General features: G+C 37.9%; 1 protein-coding gene across 1 annotated transcript in view; it reads left to right on the top strand.

Annotated features, from left to right (window-relative positions):
• The first annotated feature begins 4,051 nt into the window (after positions 1-4,051).
• The window catches only part of LOC145764497 (regulator of G-protein signaling 22-like), a 31,760-nt gene continuing 17,877 nt past the window's right edge, over positions 4,052-17,934 (top strand). The window contains exons 1-22 of the mRNA XM_082576113.1: positions 4,052-4,155; positions 4,494-4,522; positions 5,237-5,299; positions 6,174-6,305; positions 6,997-7,086; positions 7,653-7,738; positions 8,110-8,203; positions 8,404-8,520; positions 8,595-8,789; positions 9,187-9,316; positions 9,652-9,765; positions 10,400-10,587; positions 11,015-11,100; positions 12,131-12,212; positions 12,913-13,015; positions 13,688-13,808; positions 14,792-14,953; positions 15,324-15,498; positions 16,155-16,362; positions 16,476-16,539; positions 17,256-17,361; positions 17,547-17,612. Of these exons, the coding sequence (XP_082432239.1) occupies positions 4,131-4,155; positions 4,494-4,522; positions 5,237-5,299; positions 6,174-6,305; positions 6,997-7,086; positions 7,653-7,738; positions 8,110-8,203; positions 8,404-8,520; positions 8,595-8,789; positions 9,187-9,316; positions 9,652-9,765; positions 10,400-10,587; positions 11,015-11,100; positions 12,131-12,212; positions 12,913-13,015; positions 13,688-13,808; positions 14,792-14,953; positions 15,324-15,498; positions 16,155-16,362; positions 16,476-16,539; positions 17,256-17,361; positions 17,547-17,612 (2,436 nt within the window). The 5' untranslated portion in view covers positions 4,052-4,130. The remainder of the gene's footprint in view (positions 4,156-4,493; positions 4,523-5,236; positions 5,300-6,173; positions 6,306-6,996; positions 7,087-7,652; positions 7,739-8,109; positions 8,204-8,403; positions 8,521-8,594; positions 8,790-9,186; positions 9,317-9,651; positions 9,766-10,399; positions 10,588-11,014; positions 11,101-12,130; positions 12,213-12,912; positions 13,016-13,687; positions 13,809-14,791; positions 14,954-15,323; positions 15,499-16,154; positions 16,363-16,475; positions 16,540-17,255; positions 17,362-17,546; positions 17,613-17,934) is intronic.

Raw genomic sequence — 17,934 nt, forward strand, 5'->3', positions numbered from 1 at the left:
CTATTCGTTCATCCCCGACGCCGACACACGCCACATCGGCCTAACACTACCAAGACAGGCATGGGTGTGCCTCAACCGTCTCCGTACGGGCGTCGGGCTTTTCCGCTCAACCATGCACCAACGGTGAATGGCCTTTTCCTCCTACTGTGAATGTGGTGCCGAGGAACAGACCGCAGACCGCATCATCATTGACTGTTCCGTCTTCAAGCCACCTAATGGAGTGGAAGGTATGCTAGTCATGGATGATGAAGTCAAAGACTGGCCGCTTTCCAGTAGCTTTCCAGTGTAGTCCGGGAACATCGTTAATCTGGGGTGATAAAAGGATAGACCCTCGGCCCCAGAGGCTCACACGACCACCGCTCACACGACGACGACGACGACGACGACGAGGTTCAGTGAACGAAGTGAAACCAACAGTTTCAAATTTGGTAAAATACTTGCAACCTACTTTTTTGATTCAGTAAAATTGGTAACTGATACGGTATTCGTGAAGCTGGATTGAGTGCAAGTGCAATCAGTCGCGGATCTACAATAAATTGCTTTTTTGGGGTGGCATCGGAGTTATAAAGCAAAGTTTGTAAGATAAGACAATGCAGAAGTCGAGGTCTGAAAAGGAAAGTAGTTTTTTAGGTAGTGTGGGAAGACCTGTGCCCCTCAGGCAGTAGCGTAGCCAGGAATTTTGAAAATGGGGGGGTTTCGACGACCGGCGGGCGAAGCCCGACGGCGTGTTGACAAAGGCGACACCCAGCGGCGGGGGGTCTGAGGGGCCTCCTGCAGAAAATTTTGAAAAATTGCTTTGACTTCGGTGAATTCTGAGAGCATTTTCTACAAAAATGTGGGTATAAATATTCCTGTAAAATGGTGCTGTCCGGTGGCATGGCAAAAGGGTAAGATCATGTTTTCTTGGGCATTTTTTGGTAAAAGAGCTAAGTCTCTATGTTTCCTTGTTGCTAATTCCTGGCTGAGATATTTGAATGTTTGGTATTGGCAAAACTCGCTCTTTTACTGCAGTTTCGTTTGAAATTAGGCAAACTTTGTTTTAGAGACATAAAGACTGAAAGCATCATTCTCAATATCGTGACGTCACACGCGTGCCAAAGGGGGGGTTGTAACCCCCAAACCCCAATTTCGTTCCTGTAAAAAAATTTGTGAAAAGCTATCGATCAATCAAAACAATCAGTAAATTAATTTCAGTATGAAAAATTTATTATAATCTGTCATTCATAAATCTCTCCAACAAATCAAGCCAACAAACATTAGCGCACCTATGACCTAGAAGTCGTAAGCCTACATATTTCGGAGTTCTCATTGTAGACTGCATGTAGCATGTCATTGAGCAAATTAATATTGTCTAATACCAAGCAAGTTACACTTTTTTTTTTTGATCTTTCTTCATTGTTTGATTGTTAAATTGTATCACTATGAAAGGTCCACGCGACCTTTTCAGAGTTCTCTTGTGACAATACCTACCTATTGTGACGTACGCCATTGTTAAGTGTCTCGTAAGTTACTTGTGTGTGATATCATAAAGGCTGGATAGCGACAAGCTACTGGTATGGAGCCTGTTTCAAGTAGCTTGTAAGTTTGGTCTTTAAACAAAAATTTCACCAAATGGAAAGACTACCTTGTTTAGTACAAGCATTCGGTTTGTAAAAGCGTTAGTTAGTCTGAAATTAACCGGAATGGTAAATAAATGTTAGCAACATAATGTTAATAAATGGTATAAATAAGAAGTTGGTTGTAGAGGCTGCATTTTATGATGAAAGCATTTTATTATTTAGGTTAGGTTACAAGTAGCAAGTATATTTATTTGACGTGCAGAGTAGCTTAGTAACGCTTCTAGGCCAGATCAAACCGAACAGCAAAACGAGTTTTTTTTGCGTTAGGTTTTGTCTGTACACAAAAATCAATGTAAAATGTTTGGGTTTTGCCAGCTATGAAGGCATTCACAATATGCTGGAAGCATGTTGCTTGTGTCTTTTTCTATGAATGAGTGTTGCAGAAGACTTTGTTGTTTTTGAGTAGGTAACCGATGTACGATTTTTTACTCACATTTTTATATTTACGAGGGAAAAAATTGGAAGTTCAACAGTCAACATTACACTTAAGCAACTTGACAAGCTCAGGAACACGAGCTGTTCACTGTGACAAAGAGCGTACTTATGGGGTTAAGAAAAGCAATCGCAGCCTTAATATTTTACCTAATTTTTGAAAAAATAACTCTGTAACACTAACTTGATCTATTCTACGCCATTCACACAGCGCAAGCAGCTGGACATAATTTTTGGAGTTTGTTTTTTTAAGAATGAAAGAAAAAGCACCAACTTTATAACCCTACCTTCGTCTGAGCCAATGAGTAGAAAATTTGGGCTTGGTACCAAAAAAAAGACCTGGCCCTCAGTATTAAAACCAGGGCCGGATTTAGCTGATGGGTGGCCCGGGGCACTTTTAGATCGGGGGGCCCCCGTGCAAAAAAATTTTTTGCGCCTACGGCGCGAAAAACCGTCTCTACGTCTGCAGTAGCATCAGTTCAGTACTGCACAGCATTTTGCAGAAACTTTAAAGGCCAAAAGGAAAAAAATAACACAAAATCACATTTTTTCCACATAGGGGGGCCCTTCAAAAGTCGGGGGCCCGGGGCAACTGCCCCCTCTGCCCCCCCTAAATCCGGGCTTGATTAAAACAATTAGTTCCTCTACAAATTTGTTGAGTGAACTGTGCGAATCGCGTTGACAGAAAGTCTGTCTTTGCACATCAGCTCCACCATTTGCATAAAAATCTCTTGCTAGTTCAAGGCAGGGCATGGAATGGAGCAACCCCTGCTAACAGTCATCACCGCTTGATCAGCGGAATGATGATGCCTACCAAGTTAGAAAAAAAAATCTTTTTTCACGTTTTAACGTGTTTTTAATGTCTGAACACGTTGAATCAATGTAAAAAGAACATATGTTGCTGGTTGGAATGACAAGCGCAGCAGCACTACACAGTCGGCTGTCGTTGTCGAATTTTTGTTTTTCACTATCTGAAGATTGAAGAATTTACATCGATAAGAAGCTTAAAGAAGTTTAATTGTAAAACCATGGACATTCGCTGTGTAAAAGCGACGAAGACCGACTCAAAGAATTCCTTCGGCTTCGTTTTTTAAGAAAGGTTGTGAGATAATAAATCACATCAACAAACAAGACAACCAAGCCAACATTGCTTTTTTCGACGTGTTCTGCGAATGCGTCGACGTTAGATCAACGAAACAGTTACATATCAGGCTACCAGCTGAATGTCTACCGCCTTGTGCATTTTTTCAGAGTTAAAGGTGGAAAGCTTAAATTTATTCTTTGACGTTTGAGGCAAAAAAACTTGGACAATGGACATGGATTCGTTTCAAAGAAATTAATCGCCAACACAATTTATACCCAGCCAGCAAATCAATCCTTTTCTTCATTGATTGTAAAAAAGTGATTTGCTAGCTGGGTAGTTCAATTTTTTCCAATTGTTTCAAATGATATCCGATTTTCTACAGTCTACTACACATTTCACTTTTTTACCAGTTGAGTGGCAGAGTGGTTGTCGCCTTCGGCTCTGGTGCTGGTAGATCTGAGATCGATTCCAGGCCGGGTAAGACCGAAGATTTTAAAAACGGTCCGATTGCGTTCTTTCTTGCATAGCGCAGTGAGGATGAGTCGGGTAATAATGTGGTGATATCGTGAACCGGATATAAAATATAAATAAACCATGTCGCTAAAAGACCTTGGCTGTTGTAGAGCGACAATAAATAGCACCATAATATTATTATGATAACACTTCAATGTCGTCGTTTTCAGCCAAGATTTTCCATGTTTTTAAACCAAGCAGGCCAAAGTTTGAGTTTATAAATTCTAAGTTTTATTTTGTTCATTTCAGCGGTTTTGTCCGATTCTTGATATCCTCAAACGATCTGAAGTGTTGCCATGGCTTTTCAAATTTTCTATTGTTAACTTTTCCGCTCTATTGTTGCAAAACAAACAATTTTACACGATGATAGCTAATAAATATTGATTGTTAAATATACAGGTTATAGGACGTCAGGGTTATTGATGCTGGTTATGTGAAAGTGAAAGTTGGGTTGATCTTGCGGTGAAAAACATAGAAACAAAATGCCAGAAAAGATTATTACAACAGGTATTGACAATCGTGTTCTGTGGCTATTACGTTGCGTGATACATTATTATTGTAACTTGTCAACAACTTTCACTACCGACGCCTACGGTACTAATATAAAAAAAAATTGGGGCCCCACACCCACAACCAGGGGAGCTGAGGCCTGTGCGTCATGGTTAATCGGGCCCTGCCTATAACTATGAGGCGTTCTCTTCTACCTTTGTTATGTCTAGCACGAATCAAAAATGAAAATTAACTTCAATAAATTTAATTGATACTATTCCGATTGTGACGTCATATATTATTATTATATTGTGACCTCAACACTTGTTTACTTGGCCTTTTGTTTTGTTCTATAGATCCTCCTCGTCCTCAAGTGGATGATTTTGTAAGTATGAGCTTTCTGTTTAATGATGATGAAACAAGTAACGCCTTATATGATATCATATGAAGATGATGACCTTTTTCGTTTTGTTGCTAGATTTCCAAGTTACTTGTGCGACTGTAATTGCTTTAAATAAAAAGTAACTTTAGTACATTAGAAGGAGGTCAGTTTTGTAAAGATTTGAGAAAAAAGTAGTCGAAGCAGCTTGTGCAATGCTTTGTTTGTTTTTTCATTTTTTTTTTAAACTTCTGTCGCATTTCAAATTAATGAAAAAAAGAAACTTTCAAGCATAAAAATAAGAGTGAAAACATTGCTACGTGATCTCGAAAAGGTCCGAGCCGATAATTAATTAATCTTTCGAATCTTGATTAGACGCTCTCTTCATTTGGCCTGCAATCATGACTGTTTCTAATGATTGAACTCACCTACCTTCTTTGTACAAATTTTGCCAATTATCAAACTGAAATGTTTTGTCGACTGCCTAGCCAAGTAGTGAGAACGTCTGCGCAAGGCTCAAAAGATCTCGGTTCAACACCGCACCAGAGCACGCGGCTGTGTATCGGCAAGACGTTAAATGGCATGCCAAAAATAATGATGGCAGCTGACTCTATGACTGCATGTGCCTTTGCTTTTCCCTGTTGTTTGGTGTGCTGCATTTGTGATCGCAGTTTCCGCATTGGCTGTTCAGTCAAACAGCTTTATTATTATATTTTTCAGGAGGAATTTCTGGCAACGGATGATCTTTTCCTGGACTACTTCAATCATTTCCTTCAATTGCCTGTAAATTTATCACTTTCTTTTGGTTTTGCAGTGAAGAAATTGCTATAATTTTTTTAATGAAGTTTCAACCGAGCATTTTTGCAATCCAGGTTGACAAACCAGGAATAGACCGAATGGTTGCGTTTTTATGAACTTGAATTTCATTCATAATGTATCAATGCTCAGGGGAAAGTTTGTTTGGTTGGTTTTGAATCTTTATCCTCGGACTGATAAAGCCTCGATCGGTTATTCCTGGTAGTTTCGCATACTTGTAGAGGCTCTTGACCCAGGGCGGTTACCGAGATTGACAGAGTGAAGTTTTTTGATTGTTGCAGTCTTGTTGCCGGCAAATTATTCCATTCACTATTTGAACTGACATTTGTACCTACTTCGCTTGAAAATTTAAACTAATTTAAAAAGTGATACCAACGTTTCCAGAGTAGAGCCAAGTACTAAAAGATCAAGCAAGTAGTAGACCCAGACAGGGTGGTCGTGTCTTTGTCTCCTTAATTTGAAAGAGAATTTCTACATACGCCCAGTCGCCCACTCGAAAACTGTAATCTTGTGCGTCTTCAAATCGATGCCAAACTTGTGCCGCTTTTATTTTTAACAAACTCAATAAATAACTTTGGTAGATTTTTACTCCAAATCTGGTAACTCAATATGTATTTTTTCAAAAGCTTTCAACAAAAACATGACGTTGTGACAAATCAGCAAATATATGACACTGTGAAACTGTCTTTGTAAAGCGTTAAAAACAATGCATCTCTATGTTTTTACTGTATGTAGCGCTGCATCCATCGCACATTGTTATTTTTACTTTATACAGAAATGACTTGAAATCGACTTTTCTATTTTACGACGTTGCATTGTAATTAACATTGCTTTATTTTAGAGCTTTCCTGAACCTCTCCGGTTCAATCCGGATACGGGAGGATTTGAAGTGCTGTCTCCAGTCAGAAACCAACTGGCTGACAAGATAAAAGCGTTGTCAAGAGCGCAAACACCCAAAAGCGCCATTTACAAAGTAATTTGAATAAGCTTAACTGAAGATGATCTAGCTGCTAGCTGATCGAAATTGATTTTTAGATGTTTATGATTGCACTGACTCATGTGAAAATAAATTCGTTTTCATTTACAAAGCAAGTTCATATTTATGACGTTTTAAAAATAAAAAACTACTTGCATCTCCCTAAACGCTGTTTCGTATATTTTGTTGAGTACACGTTGCTGTTAAGTTTACCTGTTTGTTGCACATGTGGATATGTAAATCTAATAAAAAAAATTTAGAGCTCGAAATGCAGATCCCACAGTCTAAACTCATGTTTAGAAAACATTTCGAAAACAACTGTTTTTATCTTCAGTGCTATAGCGGATTACCATAATTTGTAATATATTCTATAAATAGTAATATATTCTAGAACTAAAGATGAATAAAGCATAGTTTTCGAAACGTTTGCTGAACATGGGTTTAGTATCCTATCTATATTTAGGATTCTTTAATTTTTGATTGAATTGACGAGGCGTTCCAACCGTTTTGCTGTCGAATATGAGAAATCCTGTTAAAAAATCAATGCAACGGGATATAGGCTATACATGAGCCGGCATCTATTCATCGGTCTGCAAGAGTGTCGAATCCTTGCTCTGTCAGAAGCTTTTAACCACTTGATCGTACAATCGACATCGTTTGACCGAATAGCGATTGTTTAATTTCCCAGAACGCCGTAGCCAAGCCCCCCTTGAGGCTCCCTCACTACGAAAATAAAGAAGAAGAGGAAGAAGAGATTAAAACAAGCTTCAGCGTGAAGGTGAGTCGTCGCAAGAGTTGCCACCAAAGATGTGACTTCGCAAGAACTGCCCCTGAAGATGTGATGCCATAAGAGTTGCCTCTGAATATGTGACGTCATAAGAGTTGTCGCCAAAGCCAAGTGATGCTGTCGTTTTTAAAAGTTTGCTTAAATCTTTTATAAAGTGTGTAGAGTAATTTTCCAAAATGCAATTTTAATAAAATTCCTAAAACCCAGTTTTTAAGCCTGTTTTTTTTTTTACCAAAACGTTTTAATTTTATTGAAAGATGTGAAGATTATCCAGAAACACACGTTTTATTAACTGAACTACATTTGCCTTTTGTGTTGATTCAATACAACGGTGGTGTTGCTTAGTTTTAAATATCCCAACCAGTATTTTAGCTGTCTTTTTCATTGGTGTAACGTCTGCGGACGTAAAATCAATGTAAGAAAGTTTAAATTGCTGGCTGGAATGTTTATCGAAACAACGAAATAGATGTCACAAGGCCTCTGAGATAGTTCATAGTTATCTGAATATTGTCTGTTGGTCATAATGATCATTCATTTATACGTTTATGACCGCACAGTGCTTGGACAAAGAGCAGGGAATCCAATGGATCAAGGAGAACAGGCTTCCTACCTTCTTCAAAAGCGATCTATACATGGAGTATCGGTGAGTGCCAAACCCAGCGACCAAATACATTCGTAGTATATACGTAATAAATACACCGTACATGCAGTGTGACGTAATACTGAGTAACCAAATGACACATAAGATTCACCATGTAGAAGGAAGGAAGAACTTAGAAAATTAAAGATAGCAGGCCTCTCAGTGGCAATATAGGTAACATCATTATGGCTATTGTACAATTTAAGCTAAATGAAAAATGTGTTTAAAAAGTAATAAAACTTATAAGTTAAGCTTTACCAAACTGAGCTCGATCTTCTTTTAAAGATGCGCTTTTTTTCATGAGGCACAGAAAATGTGCCAGACTGATATCTTATTTTGGTCATAAATAACATAGCCCAAATCTTCACATGCAGGTTAGCAAAACTTCTTTCACAAATTGAGACAAGTCGAAGTGGTATAAAGTTAACCGTCAACCGGAGCTACAGGCCGTGGTACAAGCCAAAGCAGGTGAGGAGATTTAAAGTTGATTTAAAGCAAAATTTAACATAAATACAAAAGCAGTTACTTTTTCTGAAATTATAGACTCATACACTTCACTACGGTTTACGCATTGCCATTGCTATGTAAACAGAAGCTGTGCGGTGAAAATTTGAACGGAAAGTTTTTAACTAACATTAACAATAACATGTTATTGCTTTTTGTTATAGGAGACAAGGCCTCCGACACCTGTTGATGAAGAAGCTGAATTGATGCAGCTTCTCAAAGTTACAATGGGATCAATGTCGACGTCACAGTCAAAAGAATGGTTCACTGTTGCGAAACAGGTACACATCATCCGCCACTACCAGGACAACACATCCAGATCAGGAGTTATTTTTTTTTCAATTTACATTTTCAGGTTGAAAGCACGTCTCTTGCATCCGCTAACGGCGCCTCGCGTCCTATATCATCGGTTGCCAAGGTAACACCAAGACCTTCGAAGAGAGAAAGTTCATCTCGACCGATGAGCGTCCAGAGTTTCCGCAATGATGTTGCTGACGACGCGGATGAATATCTTAACTCTCAATATCCGGTTAGGGATTCGATTTTATTTGTCTAATGCAAAGTGATGTGACGTCAAGCGATAATAACTAAGTGTTTAACCAGAATCGAACAATCCCTAAGATAAAATTGATGGTTTGATTAACGTACTTTGCTATTAGTTGGAATTATTCCATCCATTAGGTGCAGCTGCATGGATAGCAGTCCTTAGAATGCGTTGCTCAAGGGCACACCCCCGAGAGTCGAACCATCGCCGCTTGATCTTGAAGCTTCTTCGTTCACGAAGTCACGCGCTAACCAACTGAGCTATCAGCCTATCGGGGCGGACTGTTTGATTTTAAAATGTACTTTGCTTTGTTTTTTTTTTCAATCATTACTTGCCAAGGCAAAGTCTGTTTTTTTTTGCAATAAAATTATTCCTACTAACGATGTTGCTGATGTACGTTCAGGAAGTATCATCAAAACAACTTCTTTCTGAATCCTCCGTCGTTTTTTCTTCCTCTACTCCGACATCTTTCCCGTTCAGAGATGAGGAAGCTGCTAGAGTTGTTCCTCTTCCAGTTCAATCCGGGACCAAAGGTAATAAAATAAAATACAATGAATAGATTTACTTTAAGGTACAGTACTTGAATTTAAATTATGTATGAATAAGGCATGGCGACCTATATACAGTACATCGCTCTGGAGTAAGAGTTTGATAGAGAAGGTATTGCCTACATGCGAAAGTTCAAATTTAAAAACAAAGAACAGCTTTTGCATTTCACAGAAAATTACTACCGTTTTTTTGGTGATACCATAGCCCTCTTTAGATCATGTCGCTTAGGAAATTAGGAAAAAATGTGATTTTAGTTAAGCTTCTGGTGAGGCTTGAATCCTCTAATTTTAGTTTTTTTGATTTTTTTGTCGATTTGCAGTTGGTCACGTGGTTAAAATTGATCCTCAGCTTTCTGATGACGACAGCGACCAGGGAGTGGGAAGTGAAAGCGATGAGATAATAGAAGAAACAAACAAAGGGGAAGTACCTGAAAGTAGGAAGCTATTGTGATGAAATGGGTTTCAGCGTTCCACAGTATCAATTTATGCTTACATTTATTTGTAATTAAATCTAGACTTAGATTTAGACTACATCTAGAAATGAAGACTAAATGTCTTCCATTTAAGTTAAGTGTCTTAACAAAAACATGATCTCGCGCTCCTACTAATTATCCAACCGACTTTCTTTCAGTCATCGGACAGATGTCCTCACCATTCCATCATACAAATTGACATCAACTTAGTTGCAGGTTATGCCTGCTTAGCAGTGAAGTTGCCAGGGTGGCTGTGAGGTAGGCTACGTTTTGGACTCTGGTCCGGGGTGATTTTAGAGCATGGAACCTTTTCAAGGGGTCCGGAAGATTGACGACGCTTTAAGTGTTGTTTGGATATAACCTGGTGCATTTTTCTTAGAAGTGTTTTGATTTAGGGGCCCGAAAATCTCACTGGTACCGGGATAAAGTTATTTTCTAAATGGCCCTGATTGGTGTTGACAAAGTTGACAGGGCGTCCAGGAGGAACTTTTAAGACCTTGATGAGGAATGATTTTAGGGCAAGAAATCTTTTCAAGGGAGTCGAAAACATTTGAAGATATCATTTGCATGTGCTGTATTTGAATTTTATTTTTAGAAAGTTATTCCTTCGAAATAAGAGACGTTTCTTCCTACGCGTCGGTTCTAGTGTCTCTCATCATCAAGAAGGCGTTTCAAACTCTTTCCCCTAATCTCGACCCCAAAAATATAGATCAAGTCGCAAATCTCGATGCCATAGTTCCTGTTTCGCCCGGTGGAGCGCCATTGAGCAGGCTGGATTCAAACGTAAGGAAGACATCATCAATATACATTGCAGGATACTTCACACTGTGAACCTTGAATTGGTGGTTATTGTGCTCACCAAAACTTTTTCATTACTTCGTAAAATCTTGTAAGCTCTTCCTCGTCATTCTATTTATTTGATTTATCAAAATAGATTTTAAATTGTCTTTTAAAAAGCGATTATGTAGGCTAATGGTTTGTTATGTGATCGGGATTAAGAAAAAAGTAGCGTAATTTAAATGGACTTTTGATACGATCAGCACAAAACTATTCTGAAAAAAAAGCTTCAAAACTTGTTTGTATTTTGGTTCAACGGAAGAAAAACCTTTAGTATAATCATTAATATTTCTATTACGACTTGAACTGGAATCGAACCTACCCAGTCAACCAATGAGTTTAAAAAAGTTGATTCGTGATAATTGTTCAACAGTTGTTTTCCGAGGCAATTCTTGAGCACGAAGAAAGAGTCTTGGAAGAACGAAGTGCATTCTCTAGGCAGTCAACCAGAACTACAAGGTAAGACAATACAAAAATTACAAGTTTATAACTACAACTAGGCCTTACAGGTGTAAAACTAAGCCACATTTAGAATGTTAACATTAATTCTAAACCCAAAAAAAAATTGTTGAACGTTTTCGGCTTTTATGAAACCATCATCAAAAAATCTAGATGTATTTTAAGGTCCGTTTAAAATAAAATTTTAATTAAAAATCAATTTTATGATATTAAGTAACTTTTATTAGTACAGTTTTCAAACATTATTTCAATAATAGTTTTTTTGAAAAAAACGTCACAGAAACAATAAACTGAAATTTTGATAAGCGTTTCCACATGCCACTAAAATTCTTCATTGATCACCTAGTTTAACCTCTATTTGAAACTTAATGCTGATCTGGTAACTATTGATATTGATTTACCCTGATTTACAATAAAAGTTTTTTGTTTTTCTGCACACAAGGTTTGAGCAAACGATCGAATCTTATCTCTCCAGGAGCCTACTTAGTTTAAAACCGTTCAACACATTTTCATTGTTATTTAAAAGGAGTGTGAAGTGAATTTAATACACTTGTATAACAGTCTGCATTAAGCTTTATTACACAATGCTGCAATAACAGAACTGAACGAATAAAATGTTGAAGAAAGCGTAGAACCAAAGCGTGTAGAAAATAAGGCAATAATTAACTGAGTAGAATGCTTGAAGAACAGTCCGCCGTGCTCAGAAACACACGACAGAGTGTTCCAAGCTTTATTTTCAACTGAAACTTCGCTTTTACCCAGACAGTAAATCAGTCATTTTTAACACCAAGCCTGCCTAGTACTCATCTTCATCAACCGTTCAGTCGATTTCAACTCTTGGTCATTGTAATATGCAATTGCTAAAATGTAATAATCGGTCATTGTGCAATTGCTAAAATGTAATAATGTAAACAACGGCTGACTTGTCGTTTGGGTAAGTCTCAGTTTTCAGTGCACGGAGTGTTTGCTATCTACCTTATGCAATGCTGCCAACTTATTCTTGTTTTAATTGCAAGGATTTTTTTTTTAGATCTGCTACGACAAAAGCATCTGACGACGTCACATTAAAGGGGGAATCACCAGTGAAGAAGTCAATCACCTTCAAAAATATGGTCAGATATTTTCACAGCATTAAATACATAATACATAAATACATTATAATCAACGTATTTTAGCTTTGATGCGAAGTGAAGAAAGGGCAACTCTGACCACAAATCAGTTGTTTTTTTACATTGATTCGACGTCTGCAGACGTTGGATCAATGCAAAATACGACTGATTTGTTGTCTGGAAATAAACATACTGTAGAATCAATACGTGGTTCATTTTAAAATTGCTGTTGCAAAGTTTGGAATGTTTGTTATGCAATAACATATAAAGATAATCAAACAGCTTTGTGAGGTATGCGGTCTTGATCCGTTTCCACATTCGAAATGGAAGAACATACCGGACTGCTTGTTAATGGGCTGCCAGGCGAGTGACTAAATCCCCAGTAGCTGGATAGCCTTAAAGCTGGTTAGCTTATCTATAGGGGTAAATTAAAATAATTACATAAGTACGCAGGATATTGATTTGAAATTCAACTTTGGCTATTGCAAATAAAACAGGATATTCAAGAATCTCTGGTCGGCCATCATTGTTTTAAACATACCATCCACTTCCCTCCCTGTAACTTGACTTACGTAGAAAACAAAATTGAACGCATGCGACATCTGTTGTAAAAGTTGCTTAACTTAAGAGTCTTGTTGAATTGATCAATTTAAATAAGTTGTATTTCCAAAAACAAAACTTTTTTTGCATTGCTTCTATTTAGCTGAAAGCTCTCACTCTGCCTGATGACGAAACAGATTCGGTATTCTCCGATGAAACCGACGAATTAGAATCAATCACGTCAACAAGACGTCACGACTTTAACGGTACGTCAAACTAACATCATATATAATATTACAATGTAACACTTTATAAAAATGAATAGTGCTTTTATTTTACCACCTCATTATTGTTGTCTGTATTTATTTATTCAATTTGATTATTTTACTTTTTTCATATAACTTTACTTTAGTTCCATGACAAACAGATGATAATTAACAAACTCTTAAATAGCTTCCCAGATTTATATTAAGCCTTGTTCTAACTTATTGAACCCAAATTACTTTCTCATGTATCATCTGTATACGGTGTGGCAAATTTTATTTTCTCCAATAAGCAAAATACTTTGTTTTTCGGCTGGCCAAGTTGAACAGGTTCGACAGTCACCGAAAACAAACTTCATTTTTTATTGAACATTTTTTTTGTGACCAAAACTCAAAAGTTTTTATAGAATGCAATCGATTGAGTTTCGCTTTTAGCAACATGATCGTTGTTTACTTCACAAAATATTCGTCATGGAACATGAGTAGGGAACTATGCTTCGAAAGCTAGTGCAAACCGCTACTACCACAGCGAACCCACAGCATCAAACTAAAACAAATCGTTTGTATCTACATTTGTGTTGTTGTAGAATGTTTGCAAGTAACTCTTTGTCTTACAAGTGGTATATAATATTTGAATATAGGCTGCTAGATTATTCCTGTCAATTTTTTTTTCAGATGTGAAAAGTTTTTCAAAGTTCCTTTCCTTCCTGGAGGCAACAGTCGGGGAGAAACTAGTTCATCTATGGATGGATATCGATAGAACGCGATTTGCTATCAAAGGAAGCAGAATGCAGAGGTAACAACTAGGCTAAATGGCTCACAAGCAAGGAATAGGCAATAAACTATAGGCTTTTAAATTATATTAATACCCTACCCACAGTAACATCAGTTTACTTCATTGTACGCTCATTATGGTGAGTAGGCTAGCTGAATAGGCAACTCGTGAATAGGCAATATCCCAAAGAGATTTGTGATTGATAAAGTAGTAGTAGTAGTAGTAGGCATCCTTCCATCTTTTCAGATGATGGTAGCACTCTGGGTACGGCAGCTTCTCATATGGCTCTGAAGTTCAATCCTGGCGTGGCAGTCTCGTCCACAGTTTGGACATATGAAATCAGAGGAGTTCTGAGGCTGCTGTCTCTCTTTTCTTCTTTGTCTTCTTTCCTCTAATTGCTTCCTCCGCCTCGACTGACCCTTTGCTAGACCCGCACTGACTTCGTAGCGCCATCTGTTGCGATTTGCTGCGATCAGTTCCCAGCCGGCAGGGTCTATGTCAGTTTTCTTCAGGTCTCGTTTGCAAACGTCTCTGTAACGCAGTGCGGGTCATCCTACTGGGCGTTTCCCTGTGGCAAGTTCACTGTACAGAATGTCCTTTGGAATGCGCCCATCCTTCATTCTGGATACATGCCCCAACCAGCGTAGACGTCGCTGGCAGAGGAGAAGTGCATGTGATTGATAAAACAACTTTGTTAAAAATATATCCTAATTGTGAAAGTAATTAGAAATGTAGCCTAATTTTGAAAATTACTTGATCTTATAGGCTACTAAAAGTGGCAATGTGAGGTGTAAAGAAGAACACACCACTAAGGTAGAACACCTATACCTATTACCTTGTTTGATAACTTTCTCGGAGTATATTTTTCACCTCATACTTAGATTGTTTTTCTCTGTTTGAACTGTTAACTTTTAAATTTTTTATTATCTTAGAAGAAAACGTGTTCACTGGCGAGTGTATACATCCGCATGAAAGCGCTTACTTCATCTCTTGTTTGTTTTCAGTTTTTTGCAGAAGATCAGAGAATCCTATCTTAAAGTCGGAAGCACCAAACGTCTTCCCAAAGAAGTTCTGAAAAAGTACAAGCTCGTACACGCCACACAGTGGACACTGGATCACCTCCACAAAGTGCAAAGAGAAATCACGGAGCCACTCCTGTTATATTGGTTGGATTCAAATAATTTTAAGCAAAATAATACTCACAAAATTTCTTTCTTTTATTTACTGCGGGAAAACACAATTAGAAAAAAAAAAACATTGTTTGTCTTCTCGTCTTCGTCTCCCATCCTGAACTGGTCCAACCGCTTCTGGGGTAATAATTACCTTTCCTTTTACGTCTTTCCTCTTTGGGTCTTTTTTGGCTTTGAAACTTCGGACAATTTGTACAAGATTTTATCTGCTTATTTTATTGGGTGACATAGTTGGTCACGATGTGTTATTGCTACCAATTAGCACTTCAAGGAATTGTTTTTCTATTTATTATGTTGACAAAAACCTTGAAATATTATTGATTGCTTTTTGTCTAAACTTTTCCAGGGCTCCACGCTTTCTAGTACGTCAAATGTACGTCACACATAGACATTCCGACGAAGTAAAACCAGAAGAACATAGACTGCGTGAATTTAGGCCGGCGTCTTCACAGTCCCACCCCAACCCCAAAACAATCACACTTCTCCCCCTGCGGCCTAAATCATGCCTCCCAAGAATCAAAGTAAATTTCTTGTATGGTTTGTGATGGTTGAACCCAGCGGCGCACGGTGACTATTTTTTAGGTGTCCATTTTTGTCAGCAGGCTTTAAACACATAGTAAGTTTGCAGTTTGCTCAATGGTTGTTCATATTATGTCAAAATAAATCCGATGTGATATAAAAAGTGACTGCGCAAACTTTCTAAACAATGTAAACACCCAAAAGAATAGTTCCGTACACTACTATAGGAACTAAAAATTAAGCTCCTTGTTCAAGAAGCTCAAAGATATTTGATTGCTACTTTGCATTGAAATGTGTTGCTCAATCTGCGTTTTTGGCAAATAAGAAAAAGTTATTGAAAAAATCTGATGATGTTAAATTTACTGTGATTTTTACGTATTTTTCTTAGGGAAGGATATTGAAAATATTATGAACTATAACTGAGAAAAAAATGCAGAAACTAAACTCATGCTCAGCAAACGTTTTCGATCTATAAATAAATACAACATACAGTAGTTTTATAAACGCTTGTTAAACATAAGTTTAGTTTTGATTTTTATTGTTATTCAGATTGACCAGACAATCTAACCATTTTCTACAGTATACTATATGTTTCAGTGTTTTGTAAACAGTAAAGTTTAGTCTTTAACAATTTTTTCTTTTTATGCATGAACATCAGCAAGGAAAACCTCTTACCACAAGCAAAGGTCACGTTGTTAGCAACTATCATCAGTACACTGAACCTGAAGTCTACTTGACAAAGCACGACCCTCCTCCAAGTCTGAGCACCCCTAGCCCAATCCCTGGTTACTTGCAATCTAAAGTGGCAGCCTTAAGCATGGACATCCCCCAAAAGAATTTGTTACCAAGAAGACCTGTATCTGCCGGTAACTTCATTCAGATATTTGATAATAATTGGTTTTGTTTTGTTTCAATATTTTTGTGGTCATTTTATTTATTTGGAATAAAGATGGTTTCATAACCACATCTCATTTTTCAGGTCCTTTAACCAGAAAAACACGGGCAAGATTTGAACGCACAAAATCAGCAGCTGCAAAATCAAGGTTAGTTCTCTTATAGGAAATTTTTTTAACTTCAAAAATACTTTGTCCGCCCCGTTAACTTAGTGGTTACACGCCCGGCTCAAAATCAAGCGGCGCTGGTTCGACTCTCAGGGTGTGCGCTTGAGCAACGCATTTCAGAACTGCTCTCCGTGCAGCGGCACCTAGTGAATGGAATAATTCTGCGGCAACAACAATCGGAAAACTTCAATCTGTCAATCTCGGTAACCGGCCCTGCGTCAAAAGCCTCTACAAGTATGCGAAACTACCAGGAATAACCTATCAAGGCTTTGTCAGTCTGATGATAAAGATTAAAAACCAACCAAACCAACCTTGAGCACATACCGTGTATAAGAGTGGTGATTAGCAAATTATGGCAAATTCTCTGGCTATTTTTACAAGTCTATAAACCTAGGTACAAGTACAGTGGCTGATTTTTAATACTTGTTTTTGTTTTGGTGACTTGTGACTCAACCACGTGATTCTTCTGATCTATATATACTTGTACTTCGGAACTAGCAAAAACAAACGTTGTCTAAAACGCATGTCGGCAATTGTTGGTAGCCTACTTGTAAAGTCAGTGTGGAAAATCATTGAAGCTTATTGGCCTGATTAGGATGTTGCCTAAGATTTGCAATTTGGCATTCGCTTTGATCTGAAATCAACATCTCGTCTATTGCTTGCGAAACAAAGCTTATTGTCTATTGTCGTCTTCGTAGAAAACAAATACCGACTCGATTTACTCGGCTCGTGACGTCACCACCGGGATCGATGACATCGGATTCGACAGTTAAAGGTAGTCCTGCAATGGAAAGCATGTTACAAGTAAGCAACGGACATGAAGAAATCATCCATTTGGGTTCTATTGCATTTAAGGTTTCATACATGTATTTTAAAACCCAAACAATAGCTTTATCTCGGCGGCAGTGGAGTTTGGTATTCACACGTTTTCTTGTATAAAGACCTACTTTCAAGCCACGCTATTGCATAGATATTTTCAATATTTGCAGGCGCTCTACCACGATACAAGAGCCGGTTGGTTTTTCACTCAATTCTGCGAAAACTCTAAAAATTCGGTAAGTTTACTTCATATATACAGTAACGTTGACAGGCGGTCCAGGAGGTACTTTTGAACCTGGGCCTGGTATGATTTCAGGAGCCGTAACATTTCTAAGGGTCCCAAACACTATAGAAGAAGCCACCGGGTATTTTTTTGATAACACCTTTTTTTAAGAAGTGTCTTGATTTGGGGGCAGAGGATCTCATTTGGGCCGGGCCCAAATTATCTTCTCAATGGCCCTGGTTATTCATATTCACTCACTCCATATTGAAAACAACTCACTTGCCATAACATAGCATGGGTACCGGCAAGTGATTTTTTTTATGCTTTGATGGTCG

Source organism: Aplidium turbinatum, chromosome 2 (assembly GCF_918807975.1).
Source record: "Aplidium turbinatum chromosome 2, kaAplTurb1.1, whole genome shotgun sequence".
In the NCBI taxonomy this organism is placed as follows: domain Eukaryota; kingdom Metazoa; phylum Chordata; class Ascidiacea; order Aplousobranchia; family Polyclinidae; genus Aplidium; species Aplidium turbinatum.